A 17,044-nucleotide genomic window follows, 5' to 3' on the forward strand; every position below is an offset into this window, starting at 1 on the left:
GCTCTCTGTGCAAACTTGAATTTGTAAGGAGAAGATAAATCTCACTGAGGTGTGAGAAGAGAGCCTTTCACCCACATAGGACATCATGGCAGAGAAACGCCAACTGGAGGTTTCAGTTACAAGAGAGCCATCTCTGTTATTAAGGGAGAGGCTCTGTGTCCTGTTCATAATCCACGCTGAGTGTTCAAACACTAACTTCAAGTGAAGAAGCTTGTTTGGGTCAAATTAACAGACTGGCACTTGTCTCCTGTCTGTAAGGGCATAGGATTACTTAAGTGTGAGAGCCTGCAAGTAGTACAGTTTGTTTCTTTATGTTACTTATGAAATTATCAACTTTTTAAATAAGAATTTTCAGTCTAACATAGCAGCTCTTTGAGTACCTACTAGATGTGGAAGACAGTTGCCCAGAGGGTGCAGTACTGACCAATGGCTCCTGATCAGGAGGAGAAGTGGTGACCAGGTGAGGAGGTGGGCGTGGTGGGGCACACCCCTGCCTTTGTGGAATAGAGAAATTTAGTCATGTTTTCTTTCCTAAACAGCAAAGTCTGATTTCAGTGGTTATACATTTTTTTAGATTGCTTATTTAAATTTTAATTTTCAATTCATCCTAGTGTTGAAGGAAATCTCCAGAAACTCCCTTATACAGGTGTGAGAAAACTGAAAAGTTACAATCACAAGAGAGAATGCAACATCCACTAATCTACATAAATTCAAAAGTCCTCCAACAGGGAGATATTCCAATGTAGAAACCTGGGATTACACAACATGGCTTCTTTGGGCCAGGATGACATGAAAGGCATCTCACTGGCAATGACAGGCCAAAGCAGCAGCCTTCTCAGACTAGCACTCTGCTGCAGCCTGAGAGAGAGCCTTGTATAAAAGCTGTGAATACATTTTTTTCTAATTTAGCTGAAATTGAGAACATACTAAACTCCTGGCAGCTATGAACCATGGAATGCTAAGGAAAATATTTTGCTGGAAAGAAGAAAATTAAATAACTAGGCCTTCAGGATAAGGCTTTCTGTCACATAACCAAGCCATTTTAAGGAAGTTCCAGATCCTCATTTTAACCAGGCCAAATTCCTCAGCCATCCTCCTGCCTTCCAGGTTGCCCACAGCCATGGAGAACTCCACTGACTCCACAGGGACGAACTTCATTCTTTTGGGGCTCTTTGACCACACACAGACCCATCGAGTCCTGTTTTCTCTGGTGTTCATGACCTTCATCGCCTCCCTGGTGGGCAATGCCCTGATGATCCTGCTCATCCACACAGACCCCAGACTCCACACCCCCATGTACTTCCTGCTCAGCCAGCTCTCCCTCATGGACTTGATGCTGGTCTCCACCATCATTCCCAAAATGGCAGCCAACTACCTGCTGAACTCCAGGTCCATTTCTCCTGCTGGCTGTGGTTCCCAGATCTTCCTGTTCCTTACTCTGGGAGGGGGAGAGTGCTTCCTCCTGTCAGCCATGTCCTATGACCGCTATGTGGCCATATGCCACCCATTGCGCTACCATGTTCTCATGAGCCACAAGCTGTGTTCCCAACTTGTAGCAGGCTCCTGGATTATGGGAGGAATTGATGGGCTGATGCAAGCCAGTGCCACTATGAGCTTCCCCTACTGCCACTCCAGGGAGATTGACCACTTCTTCTGTGAGGTACCTTTGTTGGTGAGCCTAGCTTGTGCAGACACCACTGTTTTTGAGCTTTTTAGGTATGTTTGCTGCACCCTGATGCTCTTGATCCCTCTGTCTCTCATTGTGGCCTCATACAGTCTCATCCTGGGTGCTGTGTTAAGAATGCATTCTGCTGCAGCCAGAAAGAAAGCCTTCACCACCTGCTCCTCTCACCTGGCTGTGGTGGGGCTGTTCTATGGCACCCTCATGGTCATCTACATGAAACCCAAGTCCTACCACTCAGTGGGCCACAGCAAAGTAGTCTCTGCATTTTACACCATCTTCACTCCTGTGCTGAACCCCCTCATCTACAGCGTGAGGAATAAAGATGTTAAGGGGGCGTTCAGAAATTGGCTGGGTAAGACATATGCTATGTGATTCCAACGAGAGGATTTACCAAAATGGCACCTCCCAAAATGGATTCATGCTGCCTTTACAAATTATTAGTTTATTTCCTCTATTGAACTGCTGATTTTGTGTTCTACCAATTTATTTTTTTTCACTTTTCCATTTTATCTTTTAAGGTATATCTGTGCAGTGTTTGGTGAATCAATTAAAAATTTAATTGTACCAAGTGATAGGCCCAGTCTGATTCCCTCTTAAAACTGGGAACCATCTCACCAAAAGACATGAAAATCTAATTTCAGCTTTCTATAAATTACTGCAAATTCTGATCTTGATTGGAATGCCTGTCTGTGCCTTGAACTCACCCATGCCTGGCTCTCTCTGACCAGATAGCAGCCCTCTCTAAACATTAGTGATGCCTCATAAATCTTGGCCTTCCCTGGCCAGATAAGGACCCTCACTGAGGCTCTAATGACCTTCATAAATTCTGATGTCAGGGCCAGCAAAAATGTAAACTAGCCTTTGTGTTATGCTCCTCTGAGTTTTGTTATCTGTAACCCCCTTTGTGTAACTTTCTGGGCTATAAAGCTGGGCTGCAAGAAAGATGCAGGGCTGTCTTTTTTCTGTGGTTTTTGTTGGGAGAGGCAGCCCAGCTGGTTGAAACAATAAGCTTGCTTTAATTTGATTTTAATTGGAGTCAGTGGTCTTTTCTTTGCATCCTGGTCTAACACCAAGTTTCCTCTTGGTACTGTTGAGATTTCTTTGTTCGCTAATATGGAATCTAGCCCAAGAGATGCCAGAGTCTGTGGATAAGAACATGTTGGGGCCCATGTTCTTGCTTGCCCACTGCATCCACTTGGTTCCAGTCGCAGTTAAACCCAGGGCTGCCCTGTTGGTTTTCTATCTGATTGAGGTTCCCATTGCTGAAGGCAAGTGTTGAAGGTGCCTGTCCTTATGACACTGCTGTCTCTGTCCTCACAGTGAACAGCCTTTCTTTATATATTGGGTATGTTTTATTCTCCTGCTGAATCATTCTTGCATAAAGATGGTGACTTCAGCTCTTGTTTCTTTCAGCATCAGTCATTTTATCTGAATTCAAGCCTAGCTGGCTGCTCTCTTTGGCTTCCATTCATGGAATATCCTCTTTTTTCCTGCACTTTCCTCTGTGTGTTCTCACATGTGAGGGGTTCTCTTGGACGAACATAGAGTTGTACTTTGGTGTTTTTAACCATTCAGCTGCTTAACGTTTTATAACCAAAGAATTTATTCATTGTGTGTTCAATTTATTCATTTTATGTTCAAATGATGTAATTATTAATAGGTAAGAACTTATTACTTTCCCTCGTTTTTTCTATTTTTGCTATATGTTAATTCTTTTTTTTTTCTTACTATATTCCATGTTGTTAGTAATTGCATCTATTGTTATGTTTTGAATCTTTTCTTTTGGTTTTCATTGCATCAGGTTTTTTGCTTAGTGATTACCAAAACCTCTATGGGGAATATTACACAATAATATCAGGTTATATTAATCAAATGATTACTTAATTTTGATTACCTTAAAAAAAGAAAAAAAATAATTAAAGCAAGACAGGTGTGTCTCAGTTGTACAGCACTTGTCTAGGATGCATAAGGACCTACGCTCTGTCACCAGCCCCACAAATATACATACATAAATGTGAATACTCCATTTTAACTCCACTCCTTCCTCATATTTACAAGGCAAGTTGACATGATCTATAACCTTGTATCTTGCATACTTTTGAACAAATAATGGTTATTTTTAATACATTTGCCTTTCAAACTTTGAACTAAGGAGAACCAGGGTACACACCCAGTTGTGTTGCTGGTATTTTGATATTGACTTCAGACTTCTCATTCACTGGGCTTTGTTCCTCTAATTGTCTTTCTGATGCTCAGCAAGGCCCTTTCTTTCCCTGACCCTTGACTTGGTGCCTGTTTTTACTGGTGAATGCCATGTGGGTGAGGTAGGAGCTCTGCTGTTCCCAGCCTACTGTGAGCAGTGTTCTGCTTGACGTGGACCCTGAATCAGGAAGTCACATGCTCTGAGCAGCAACTCCCCCTTCACTACTCCAAGGGGAATGGTTTACAACCCAGAGAATCAACTTGAGTGTATGACCAGCTAACTGTGCAGTTGTGGGAGAGAAGTGAGTCAGAATTCTGACAGTAAGACATTGTGTTTGTCTTTTTACATTGTGTCAAATGTTCACTCGAACTGAAATACAGAATGGAAAGTACAGATCTATCCACACATGCTATCTTCCTATATGACTGAGGAGGTGTGTTCACTATCTCTGGAGTCAAGGGGAAGATTTCCCTCAATGCACCATGAGCAGTAAACCCCTTTTTTTTCCCTCTTTGATGTCAGTGTCTCTTCAGGACTTGTGCTTGGAAAAGAAAAGTGAGTGATGGAAGGAAGGGTTCTCATGGAAGCAGAAGCTTTGGGAGCCTTCCTCTTGCTCCTCTTCCTTCTTACTCTGGGTGATGGAGAGTGCTTCTTCTTAGCAACCATGTCCTATGACCGTTATGTGGCCGTATGTCACCCTCTGCGCTATCCCATGCTCACGAGCTGGCCACTGTGTCTGAGGATGACCATGGGGTCCTAGTTCCTGGGAGCAGCTGACGGGGTGATGCAGGCAGTTGTTGCCCTGAGCTTCCTGTTTTGCAGCAGGTGAAATAATTGCCATATAATTTCTTCTGTGAGGCCCCCATGCTGGTGTGCTTGGCTTGTGCTGACATGTCTGTCTTTGAGGATATCATGTACATCTGCTGTGTGTTGATGCTCCTGGTGCCCTTCTGCCTCATCCTGACCTCCTACAGTCTCATCCTGGCTGCTGTCCTCCACATGTGCTCCACAGAAGCCTGCAAGAAGGCCTTTGCCACCTGCTCCTCACACGTGGCTGTGGTGGGGTTCTTTTATGGAGCTGCCATTTTTAACTACAAGAGACCTAAATCCTACAGGTCAGCTCACCACGGTAAGGTTGTGTCAGCCTTCTATAGCATCCTTACCCCTATGCTGAACCCCCTCATCTACAGCCTGAGGAACCGTGAGGTCAAGTGGGCCCTGAGAAAGTATGTAGCCAGTGTGTGGCCTTGAATAATTGTGGCGACAAGTGCATGGAGTACTGCATACATGGCATACGATAAGGGCGTCTAAGTGGCAGGCTGCTCCCCTGTGCTAGGCATGTGAGCAGCAGGCTACTTACCTCATAGGCACAGCCCTGGGCATGAGATCATGTGTTGCAGTCCCTGCACTTGCTCCATGGCCCACTCCTTCATTGGTCACTGCAAAGACAGCAGAATTTGCATTATTGGTTGCCTGTAATCTGCTTAGCTACTGTTGTAGTATATATACTTGGTAACTGCACAATAAAATCAGACCTGTTTTCTGCTTAGTCTCTGGAAGTCTTGATTAGCGACTCCGAAGTCACATTCTCCTCTACCCTGTTCCATGGACCTCCTTGCTGGACGAATGAGAGCCCACACACCTGGCACCTGAGCAGGCATCTGAAGTAAGCCTATAAGACAGGGTACGGAAGGGGAAATGGGGAACCTACTGACTTGCAGCTGTAAGTGCTTCACACTCTCTTGGATACTAGAACCCTAAATAAGATAGAAGTCCAGAAGTTCTGGGATATAAACACTAATCCATGGGTCAATACTGCTGATGTTTCTGTTCCTAGGATATGGGACAAGATAATGGCAAGTTCATGGCAAGCTGAAGTGAGACAGGGGTATATTTTGCCACTACATTTTTTTTTTTTATTGTGACAACCATTCAGCAAAGTTTAGGGGACCCTGAAACAGACCCTTTCCATATAATGATGGCCCTGAGGGAAAATGAGGCTGTGAGAGACAGACGGGGGGGAAAAAGGTGGGGGAGACAATCTACCTCAAAGCTAGCAACCGCAGCAGGTACAGGAGGGAGAGAGGCAGGAAATGGTACCTCTAGCCTTCATGTGCAGGAAGAGGTGACCACAAGTGGTGCAGGTGCACCTTCTACAGTCAGGAAAAGGTGACATCCTTCCCTGAGTCAATGGCAACTGCCTCCTTATGAGGCAATGCCTAGCTAGCAAGGGACTATGACAGCTTAGAATTGACCAGGCCACTGGACAGGCCCATGCCATGGTCTCCCAGAAACCCATTCCAGGAGGCAGAGATCCTTTTGAAGGTCTATGTAGGATAAGAGATGAGAAGTGGGGTGAGGGAGTACAAGCTTTCCCAGTCAACACGGTCCCCACACCAGAGCACCTTGCAGAGCAAACGCTTGAATCCCTCAGTCTTGAAGTAAATTGCCCTCAAGACTGGAGAGACTTAGCCAGAGCAGCTCTTGAGCCTGCAACATTTTTGAAGTGGAAGGCATTCTCCTGTGATGAATGTGAATAGCAGGGGGATCCTAACAACACCCCCAAATATTAGCCTCCCAGCTGAGTGCTTGCAGGAGAGGGAATCTACAGTTCCCCTGCAGTCCAAGCCACAGGTCCACCAAATTATTTCGATCAGGTGCAGCTCTGTGCTCTGAGAGCCTGGAGGAAGTTGGCAGCTGGGGGAGGGACAGTTTCAATACAGGACTTAAGGCAGAAGGCCACTGAGGACTTGCCACAGTTTACTGACAGGGCAAACAAGGCATGAAGGAGGCAGGGTGGCCTTAACCAAGGAGTTGATCTGGGATGAACTAAATAAGGAACACAGAGCAGCAGTGGTGTCAGTACACAATGGCACACTGGATGAGTGGATTTTGGCCCCCCAGGATATAGGGACACAAGCAGCTCAAGCCTCTCTGCAGCCCTCAGCCATGACAGTTTCAAAAAAGCAGGACTAAGGAGGCTTGCAGACAGCTAGTCAGAGACTGCAAAATGTGCACCTTTTCTCTCCACTGACCTTGCACAACCTGCTGGAGTAAATCTCTGAGAGTTAAAAATCTAATGCTCTATGGCAAATGGGTGTCACTTACTTTGCAACCTTTGGAAATTTAAAATATATTCTTGTAATAATTGATGTCTATTCAGGCTGTGTAATGGCAGCAGCCCCCACAGGAGAAACCAGAAAAAGGCCATCTCTCATCTACTTAAAATGTTTTGGAATTCCAAACGTTCCCATGTCTATTAAAACTGACAATGGGCCAATCTATACCAACAAAACATTTGAATCAGTTTGCAATGATTGGCATATACAGCACGAAACTGGGATCTCAAACAACCCTTAGACTCAAGGCATCATAGAAAGAAAACACAAGGAATTAAAGACCATGGTACAAAACAGAGGGTGAAACTTGTCCCCTCCTGATGCCTTGAAAAAAATCTTATTTGCTTTAATTTTCTTCCAATGTCAAAATCTTCTATGGAAACAGCAGCCCGTAAGCATTGGGCCCCCCTCTTGGAGCCCTCCCATCTACCTATGGTCTCATGGAAGGATCCCATAACAAATGCATGGGATGGCCTGGGGCCCCTCTTAACCATGGGTCAGGGGTTTGTATAGGTTAAGAGGAGCCTCACCCCATCTGGGTGCTTGCCAGAAAGTCAAGCCCTGGACCTCCAGAACCACCAACCAAGAAGATGAAGGAACCAACTCTGGAGGAGAAACTTCACAAGCAAAGGACTCAACAACACAAACAGACCTCATGTAGAGTAACCTGGGGTGATAAAGGTCTTGTTGACCAAGCCACCAGATTGACCCCTTTGCCTGGTGACAATATCATCCCTAGGCCTATGATGATGGTCCTAGTGTGTGCAATGTTCACTGCTAACAGTGAAGCCTCCCATGAGGTATATTCAGCTTTGGTCACTAGGCCACCACCTTTATCTGTGGCCAATTAGGAAGGAGCCCTACCCAAGCTCTTTTCCAATAAGTATAACCTTACTGATCCTGAGTTATCCATCCAGGAGGTAACTGTACCCTGGAATACCAGCATTTCCATACCTACTCTGCCAATTTGTTTCTCTGAATTAGATAATGTCCCCTCTGTTTTGCTCTTGCCAATGAAACTATTGTAGATAACTATAATAAGTCACATGTTGGGCTGTCTCTCACTGATCTTGAAGTTATGGTTAATGCTACCTATAGTCATAGACTCCCCCATGGCAAATTCAAGAAACCCTTGCTGCCAACATGCTCAACAATGCTTTTGGAAAGCTCCCCTCAGAGAATGATAGCATCCCATGGAATCTAGGTGTCACTGCCACACCATATCTCCTTGATAAGAGGAATTTCTCTGGGGAAGACCAACATCTATGTACCTGGGGGGCGCACAGCTCCCTGGAATGTAACTGATGTGCCCCAATACCATATGGGCCACTGCAGTAACTGCTACACGGGACAAGCCATTACCAACCAGTAGGCAGGAAATCAGTATGGCATGATGGACATCACGCCAATATTACTAGCTGCAACAGCCGGCTGGATGAATGGGTTTATACTGAGTCCAGACCCTGACCATGGACTTGCCTTTGTGCCAAATTATACCCATACCCACTATGCACAAGCTTGTGTGACACCACCCTTTGCCATGCTAATAATCAATGATACTGATGGCATAAACATCACTCATACAGAGATCCCTTGTGCAGTCAATACATCCTGCTGGCTCACAAATTGTCTAAACCCTGCAGTGAAAGCTAAACCTATATTTATCCTCAGAGTGCCCCCAGCAATCTGTCTTCCAGTGACCCTGTCCAGAGAGTGGAGGAGTCCACGGGACATGGAGATGAAGAAACTTCTGAATGAGATCCTGCACCAGACAAGGCATGCAATTAGCCTCATTATTTCTGGGGTTACTGCCCTTGTAGCTGCCATCCAGCCACAGCCACTGTCACTGCTTCCCTCTCTCAGAGTATCCAGGCTGCTCAGACTGAGATGAATGTGTCCACTGCCATGGCAGAAGCCTTTGCCATTCAAAGTGACTTAAATAAACTATCCTGAGCCACTGTTTTAGTCATCAGCAAGAACTAGACCTCACTAGGAACAACTAGATATTCTGTTTTGTTGCAGAGGCTCATTGTGACCCTGAGTTTCATCGTATTTGTGTCACCCAATATGCTGTGTCTGAAAACATAACCTTACACTTCTCCAGTTTTTCTCTGCATATTCAGGGCACTTGGGATGCTAACTATGTTATGACTATGCATAACCTTACTAAGGCAATTGTCAAAAATCAGTGAGACTAAGATGTCTATCTTGACAACCTCCTCTTTCTTCCAGGGATTGACTGAACACTGGAAAAACCTGATAGGCAAATTAATCTTTATAATGCTATTACCCTGGCTTTACTGATTATAATAGTGATAATTTTTTTCTTGTGTTGTGAGGCTTATGTAACCATGTAAAGGCCACCAAACAAAAAACAGCAATGCTGGCTGAGGTCCTTGCAGCAGAGTCAGAGGGGGGAAATGTGGGGACAAGTGCCTGGAGTACTGCATACATGGCATACTTTAAGGGCATCTGGGTGGCAGGCCACTCCCCCGTGGTGGGTGTGTGACCGGCAAACCACTTATCCCATAAGCACAGCCCTGGCTGAGAGACCATGTGTTGCAGTCCCTGTGCTTGCTCCACCACCCATTCCCCAATTGGTCGCTGCAAGTACAGATAGCAGAAATTGCATTGGTGGCTGCCTGTAATCTGCTTAGCTACTGCCTGAGTAGCTATGCATGGTAACTGCACACTAAAATCAGACCTGCTTCCTGCTTGGTCTCTGGAGGAGGTCTTGATTAGTTACTCCGCAGCCATACTCTCCTCTACCTTATTTTGAGAATCTTTTTGCTGGATGAGAATGAGCCCACACAAATAATGACTAAAAGGTTATCTACTTGCCCAAACAGGAAGCCCTGTACAAAGACCTTGGTATTTCTTAGGGAGAAGGTATTTAACTTTCATATATACATAGATATAGATATAAATAGATTTTTTCTGCTTTACTCTGGATCATGCGTGAAGGTCCACACTTTGAGTTTGTTTACTGAGCTGTCTTCAGCAGGTCAAACTGTGGATTGTTAAAACTCTGTCAATTAAAATGTCAGTAACATTTGTATGTTATGCACCACAGTGGTTTCCTTTTTAAATAATGAACTAAGTGTCTAGTGACTTTGAGGATTGAGGTACTTTGCTGCCCGTCAGTGTATGATTTCCACAGTTGGGTGTTTAGACTGCAGGCATCCTCTTCAGAGGTTTCCACAAGTCTCTGCACTCGCAGCTCACACCCACCTCAAGCAACATGGCTCACTGAAGCAGGAAGGCAGAGCATCCCTTGGGACAGGACCTGGGCCTCAGCAAGGGAAGGAGGCAGAGAGGCTGTGCCATCCTGGAGGAGACACGGGCCTGGATAGCACCCTTCACTGCCCCGACAGCGTCAGCTGCGGTAGCTCTTCCTTAGTGTCCCTTCCCCGCACCCAGCCACGGCCAACCGCAGAACCTGTAAAGCGCTTCCTCTTGGACAGCAGAGCCTCGCCCCAACCCTCGTGCTAATGGAGGCTTGGAACTAAAGGAAGCTTGGAGTTTGAGCTCCTGAGACGTGCTAATGGAGGCTTGGAAACTAAAGGAAGCTTGGAGTTTGAGCTCCTGAGACGAGAGCAAGTCTGGAGCTGCAGCGCTGCAGGACGGCGCCCCTGCCGGTCCCACGAGGCTGCTCAGCTGCGCGGTTACCCTGGCCCTGGGCTCCCCCGCTCTGTAACTGTGTCTAGCGGCCAAGTGGCCGCAGGCGCTGTCTGTGCCTGGGTGTTTCCCTCCAAGGTCAGGACGCTTGTCAGAGTCGACAGTGTCGCACTGCACTGTCGGTGGGTCTGCTGTTTTCCTGCCAGTGGTCCTCCCTGGCTGGCGCCTTCGCGTTCCTCGCCCATCGCTTAGCGGAGATGCATCTAGGCAGTGTGCAGTGCGAGCAGCTGTGACCTAGCTGCAGCCAGCCTCTCTATGTGTCATGTGCCTCTGCTCCTCTTGTCGATGGTGGTGACTTACTCAGCCGCTTTTCAGAGCGTCTGCTGACTTCAGCCAGCAATGAACAGGGATCCCAACTGCTCCCAGTATCATGGAAACTTTTCCATTTTGGCCGATTCTTGTGAGCACTTGGCTTTTCATTTGAATTTTCCTGATGACGAACGGGCCCTGAGGACTTGTCATCAGCAGATTGTCTATGTGCTTATGTTCCTTTTTGTGTTTTGAATTATTTCAGTTTTGGGGAAAAAAAAGTCTGTAGATATTTCAAATCCAAACACAGCCATTGATCTCATAATAGAAAGTATAGGACACTCAGAACACTACTGGGAGTTTTAAAAATAAAAGTCATGTGTTAGGAATTTTCTAACATATCTTGTAATTTATTGCCCAATTTAATTAGTGTGTGTGTGTGTGTGTGTGTGTGAGTATGTGTGTGTGATATTTCTCTTCCAACTCCTCTGTTTTGCTAGAAACTGTAACTTTATTTCTTTTAATTATGATTTCTTACAAACTACTGGTCTTCCATTGGAGGGCAGATTCCACTGAAAATCTAAGACCTTTTTAAAATTGGGACTTGGGTGTTTTAGAACAATCTTTGTTTAACAAATGATTACATACTCGGAATAATTAATAAGGAATAAATTTGACACCTTTGAACAAACTGTTGAATTTGTCAAGAAAATAATTTTGGCTATGCATTTTTAGTAGACCTATCTTTCATACATATTTGTGTGATGGTCAAAGACAAAGCTAGTGAATTTGAAAATTATCCCAAGGCTGTGGTTTAAAAATACCACCTACAGTGATTGCTGTTGTGATTCTTTTCTCCTCTTCTGCTAATCTTGTCTGGATCTGGTTCCAGTCTTCACCACCTTTCTTTCTCTTGAATGTGGCTCAGTAGTTGTCCATGTCAGGTGATGGAAGTTGCAGAGGACTCTAAGCAGAGCAGGAATAAAATATGCTGAATGAACAGCGTAGGGTGCAGAGGCTCAGGAAAACTTTATTGTTCCTTTTAAAAACTGTTTTTTCTTGATTTTTTTTTCTTGTTGTTATCATCATTATCATAAATTTAATTCTACATGATTAATTGATGGCAAAACAGTCCATCCCTTCTCCCCTGAGAGCCAGCCTCGCCACTGCTCCCCCTGGAGTGCCAGGGCTGCCCTAGGTGTCCACCACTGTCACCATGATACTTAGGCCTGCTCCTGCCCCCTCCTTCCCAGGCCATGCCATGGGGACTGGCTCCTTCTGCTGCCCTATGAAAAGACCACTGTTTTCTCCCTGAGGCCGCTTGCCACAGGGCTCCCAATAAGACCTGTTTTCTGTGCTTCTGTTTGCAGGTTCCAAATGACTCTTGTGCAGTGCGCTTGCCAAATCCATCCCATCTGAAGGAGTGCCAAGTCCAGGCAGCTCTGGTGCCCTCAGCCACTCCCTTGGACGTGTCTCTTTGCACAAGCCAGGGCTCAGGGCCATTGGGGTGAGGGTGACTGATGCCCCAGTGAGCAGAGGAGGCTAAGTGAGAAATGCTGCCTGTGGTGTTTACCTGGTGAGGTCCAGGGAGGTGGAGGCGTCCCTGCAAGTGCACATGTGGGACTCAGGCATCTGGGGTGAGCCTGCAGCAGAGCGCACACCCATCTCAATGCCTCACCAGTGCACTGGGCATCCATCCTGCCAGGCCTGCCTGGTTCCGGGGCACTGATCTGTTTGCTGAGAGCATGAGGTCCACGTAGAGAGGGATTTTACCACTGAATGGGAGAACTGAAGACATTGAAGCCTCTGAGAGTGCTGGGTGAGGGTGTGTGCTGTAGAAAGCAGCCAGGCATGGAAGGGAGGCAGGTAAGTCAGATCCATCACCCAAATTCTCAGACACAGTGAAAGGCCTGTAGACCAGGACTTAGGAGGAGTGAGGGAATGTGATGGAGCAAAGTGTGTGTGTACTTAAAAGTGAGTTCCAGAAGAAATGTCTGCATTAGGACGAAACTGTATGTGTATGTGGCAAAACTAGAGGCAGCTAATTAATTCAGTTTTCTTTATAACATACTATTTTAAATTTCTATCTCATGAAATGGTGAGTGCTAAGGATTTTGAGTAAAAGATACTAGAATTATGCTTGGTTGAAGATTCCCCAAATTACAATTTAATAGAAACTTTAAGAGCAGCCAACTGTCATGAGAGGTAGTAGATTTTTCCTTCCCATTTATATGTATCCATCCATACATAAAATTTATGAAAAAATTAAAGTTTGAAACTCATGTGGAGAACATATTTTGGGGCCAGTTTCCAAGATTACAGAGGAGAGTTGGGTAGGAAGTCTGTGTTGCGTGTCTCTCCAACATTAACAAGGATTTGTGGAGCGAGGTGGGGAAACAGACTTCACCCTGGGAAAGAGTTGTATGTCCAGGGTAGAAGCTGCCGGGTGTGTACCAGGTTCTTTCAACCTCCTCACACATTAACTAGCTTGCTGTTAGAGCACTCATCTTTGGATTCAGGTGTAGCTCTGCATGTCAATCCAGATGCCACTCAATGGCATAGAAGGTATAATTTCATTAATAATCCTGGCATCTTAGGAGTATGCTCCTGACCTGGGGTGACTTGGTGGGAAGAGTCGTGAAATGTGCCTGTGGAAATTCTAGGTGCCTCATAGAAGTTGCCCCTGGAGGTAGAAGCAGGACACTGAGGGAGACAGGAGTGAGTGATGTTGGCTTCCCAGAGCTGCAGGGAAAATGTGGATGGCTGTGTAGATGCAGTGAACATCACAGGAACACAGTCAAGTCAGAAATGCACAGGAGGAAGAACTTAGGAGCAATTGAAAACATTTGATGTTGTAGTCCATTTAAAAATTCTGTCTGTGATAAGTCTTTAATGGCACCTGCAATGGGCATGGGGTCTGCTAAACACAGGGATCTCAGTAGTAAATTGTCAGGGGGTGACTTCAATAAAGTGGATAATTGGAAAATCAAAACCAGAGGGAAAATATGCTTCCATAGACACAGTATTGCTCAGTTTGAGTTGTGAGTAATTTTCACTGGTTTGGGAAATGTTTGTGACCAACCAGCTCACATGAGGCACATTGCCTGAAGTCTCCATCTGAGTGTGTCATCAAGGCTTCTGAACTGTGGGTCAGAGCCTTTGGAACAGCCAGGACAGGGGCATAGGCAGGGTCACAAACCTCACTCAGTGCTGGTCTTCTTGACTCAGGACCACAGCAAAATGCTGCCATTCTGTCCAGGGAATTAGAAATAAGGTTAAGAATTGATTTAGTGCATGATAAAGAAACAGCATTTACTAAATAAATAAATAAATAAATAAAATATATGAAAGTCTAAATCATTTATATACTGTTAGTGACTTAATTTTCACATGTGGAAAGATCAAAATTTATTATATTTAAACTCAATAGCAATTGTCAATGAGTTGATCAATATTTTGTTGTTCCTAATTTTGTTGACTAGGCTTTGTGTTGAAAGATGGAAACTTAGATTAGTGTATCTGTACATTTCTTTATTTATAAACATGTGTATGCATGTGTATATATATATATATATATATATATATATATATATATATATATATGATCTCCTTATTGAGGGAGAGAGCATATATACAGAACATTCAAATAAGTATGAAGTAAGGATACAAGTAACCACCTTCCAAGTATAAATAAATAACATTAACACCTACAATTCCTCATATGTAGAATAAAAAAGTTATGATTCAAATTCTACATGTTAAGAAAATAGGGAAAAGTAAAATATATTTGCAAAGATACATTGTTGATTTTGACTACATATAGCTTTCATTTCTTACATATCAACAAGGACAACATTTAAAATCATCCTATATTTCATCTGCTATAAGTTTTATCCACTTAAAAATTCATTTAAAATAAAGTTTCATTGTCATAATATTTATGTGTCTATTTGTGTATTTACTCATTTGTTCATGGGCTGCTGTGGTGCATGCCCTTGAGGGAGGACTCTCACATCCTGGGCTTATGGCAGAATGGTCTCTCTAGCATGGCCCATGTATGTTAGTCATGAGCTCAACACCCATGATTGAGCAACTGTTGAAGGCCAGGTCTGTCCTGTGCAGTGTCCATCATGAGGTTAACCCTGGTGGAGCAACAACAATGAGTGGTGAGTGGAATTGACCTGTTCATTTAATGAATAGAAGGTGAAGGTGGACTGCAAACCCCACACAGCAGAACAGTAAGGAGACCAGAGGAGTCCGGGTCCAGGGGGAGCATTGGGATTTTAAGAAGCCTATGCAGGGTAGGCCTCCTTGAGAAGGTGAGAGAGCTGACCAAAGAGAGCACGCCCTAGGCACAAGTAATTATGGAAAAATGGTGATGGATTTTCCTGTGAAAAAAAATAAAGAAGAAAACTTAATCGTATATAGTTTCAGCAAAAATGCAATTTGGGGGGGCCTTTTTTGTGCACAATCACCTATGAAATTACATCTGCAATAAATTTCTAACAAATGCAGTGAATTACAATTTTGCTTTGAAGGTTAAACAAGGCATATTAAATAATGGGAGAGTTGGGTAAGGAGCACAGTGTGCCACAGGATGTGCTCAGGGTTTGTGCTCATCATCACTGTCTCTGTTATTACTGTGTCCTCATTAATGCCACTACCCTGTCACCATAGCTTCCATCTGCTTCAAAGAAACCCTTAGGGAGTGATACAAGATATAAGAGAATGTGACTGAGCCAACCAACATGCAGCAGAATTGCATTTTGTGCTCACTGATGGGTCAAAGTGGTCCCTGAGCTCTGAGGAGCAGGGGCACCTGGGTCAGAATGCTTGCTGTGGCTTCCCATATGTGCAGGTTGGGTGGGGAGAGGGTAAGGCCATGCTCCTCCGGTGAAGCCAACCACCTGAACCCACAGGCCCACTTTATACCAACCACTGCTTGAGTTTGCCCCTCTGAATTTTCAGATCACTGCCTGGTGACCATCTGTCATCTGCTAGTTGTTGTCACTGCCCTTGATGGGAATCTGTGATCAGGTGTCACAAAGACATCATCTCCACCAGGTCTGACATGGACCTGCCCGAGTGAGCTCTCTGAACAGTGAAGGTTTCCACCAGGTGCAGTAGGTCAAGCCAGAAACCAGCCCACCAGCTCGACTGCTCAATACTGCCCAATCCTCACAAAGCACCATCTGCTACACACTCTTCCAACACAAATGTCTGTGATAAACTACTGTCTCTCCTCTATTTTATCCCTGTGTTGCTGTAGTGGCTCTAAGGCATGCCTTCTCCATATCTCTTTCAATTCCACAGAACCTGGGTGGGCTCAGTACCACCCATGTGGGACAGGACCACTCTGCACCCTTGAAGCCAATTGTGTGGGATTGGCAGTGTGCTGGACGATCTCAGTCCAGGAGCCAGGAAGACTGGGAAACACAGCCTCCATCCCCCTTTATCCTGGGTTCCTCACGTGCTGTGATGGTCTATGTCCCTGCAGGGCTTCTGCAAACTTCACAGTAACATCCCTGGGGATTCAGAGGGAGAGAGAGAGCTGGCACTGCCATGTATTGCTGCTGCTGAGGCACCAGCCCAGTTTCCCTCTGCCAGAATCTGCCCTGTCCCTGAGGGACAAGCAAAGAATGACCCTTCTCTGAATTCTCTACAATAACTACAGTTGTGTGTATTTGAGGTTTATAACATGATAATATGGGGTGCATATTGACAGTGAAGTGGCTACAGCAGTGGGGCAGATTGATTCCCATCATCACCTATGGTTACAAATATCTGTCATCACATTGTTATTTTTGTGAAATAAAGAGTTAAAATCTAGTCATTAAACAACATTCCTTTATACAATATCATCTTATTAAATTTAATCTTTAAGCACATTAGCTTATTTTTCTTTTTTAAAAATATCTATGAGGTCATTCATACTAATGACAAAACCTAATTCTCTAATGATGCACTATAAATTACAAACAATAGAGTTTAAAAACTATTTCCATGTTTTGGTGGAGTAAACTAATATCGAAGACTCAAGGAAGTCTGAGAACCTAGGGAGGTGTGTATTGTGGTGATTACCAGGGTAATTATATTACTCTGTGGCCTGTT

The 17,044-nt window shown here is 44.7% G+C and overlaps 1 protein-coding gene and 1 pseudogene across 1 annotated transcript; both read left to right on the plus strand.

Moving 5' to 3' along the window:
- The first annotated feature begins 1,120 nt into the window (after nt 1-1,120).
- Nucleotides 1,121-2,056, plus strand: LOC143400191 (olfactory receptor 2T33-like). The gene has a single exon (XM_076857507.1). It carries the CDS (start codon nt 1,121-1,123, stop codon nt 2,054-2,056), a length of 936 nt encoding a protein of 311 aa, XP_076713622.1.
- A 2,411-nt stretch (nt 2,057-4,467) lies between these two features.
- On the plus strand, nt 4,468-5,138 carry LOC143641703 (olfactory receptor 2T33-like; annotated as a pseudogene).
- Nucleotides 5,139-17,044: the final 11,906 nt, after the last annotated feature.

Source organism: Callospermophilus lateralis, chromosome 5 (assembly GCF_048772815.1).
Source record: "Callospermophilus lateralis isolate mCalLat2 chromosome 5, mCalLat2.hap1, whole genome shotgun sequence".
Lineage (NCBI taxonomy): Eukaryota > Metazoa > Chordata > Mammalia > Rodentia > Sciuridae > Callospermophilus > Callospermophilus lateralis.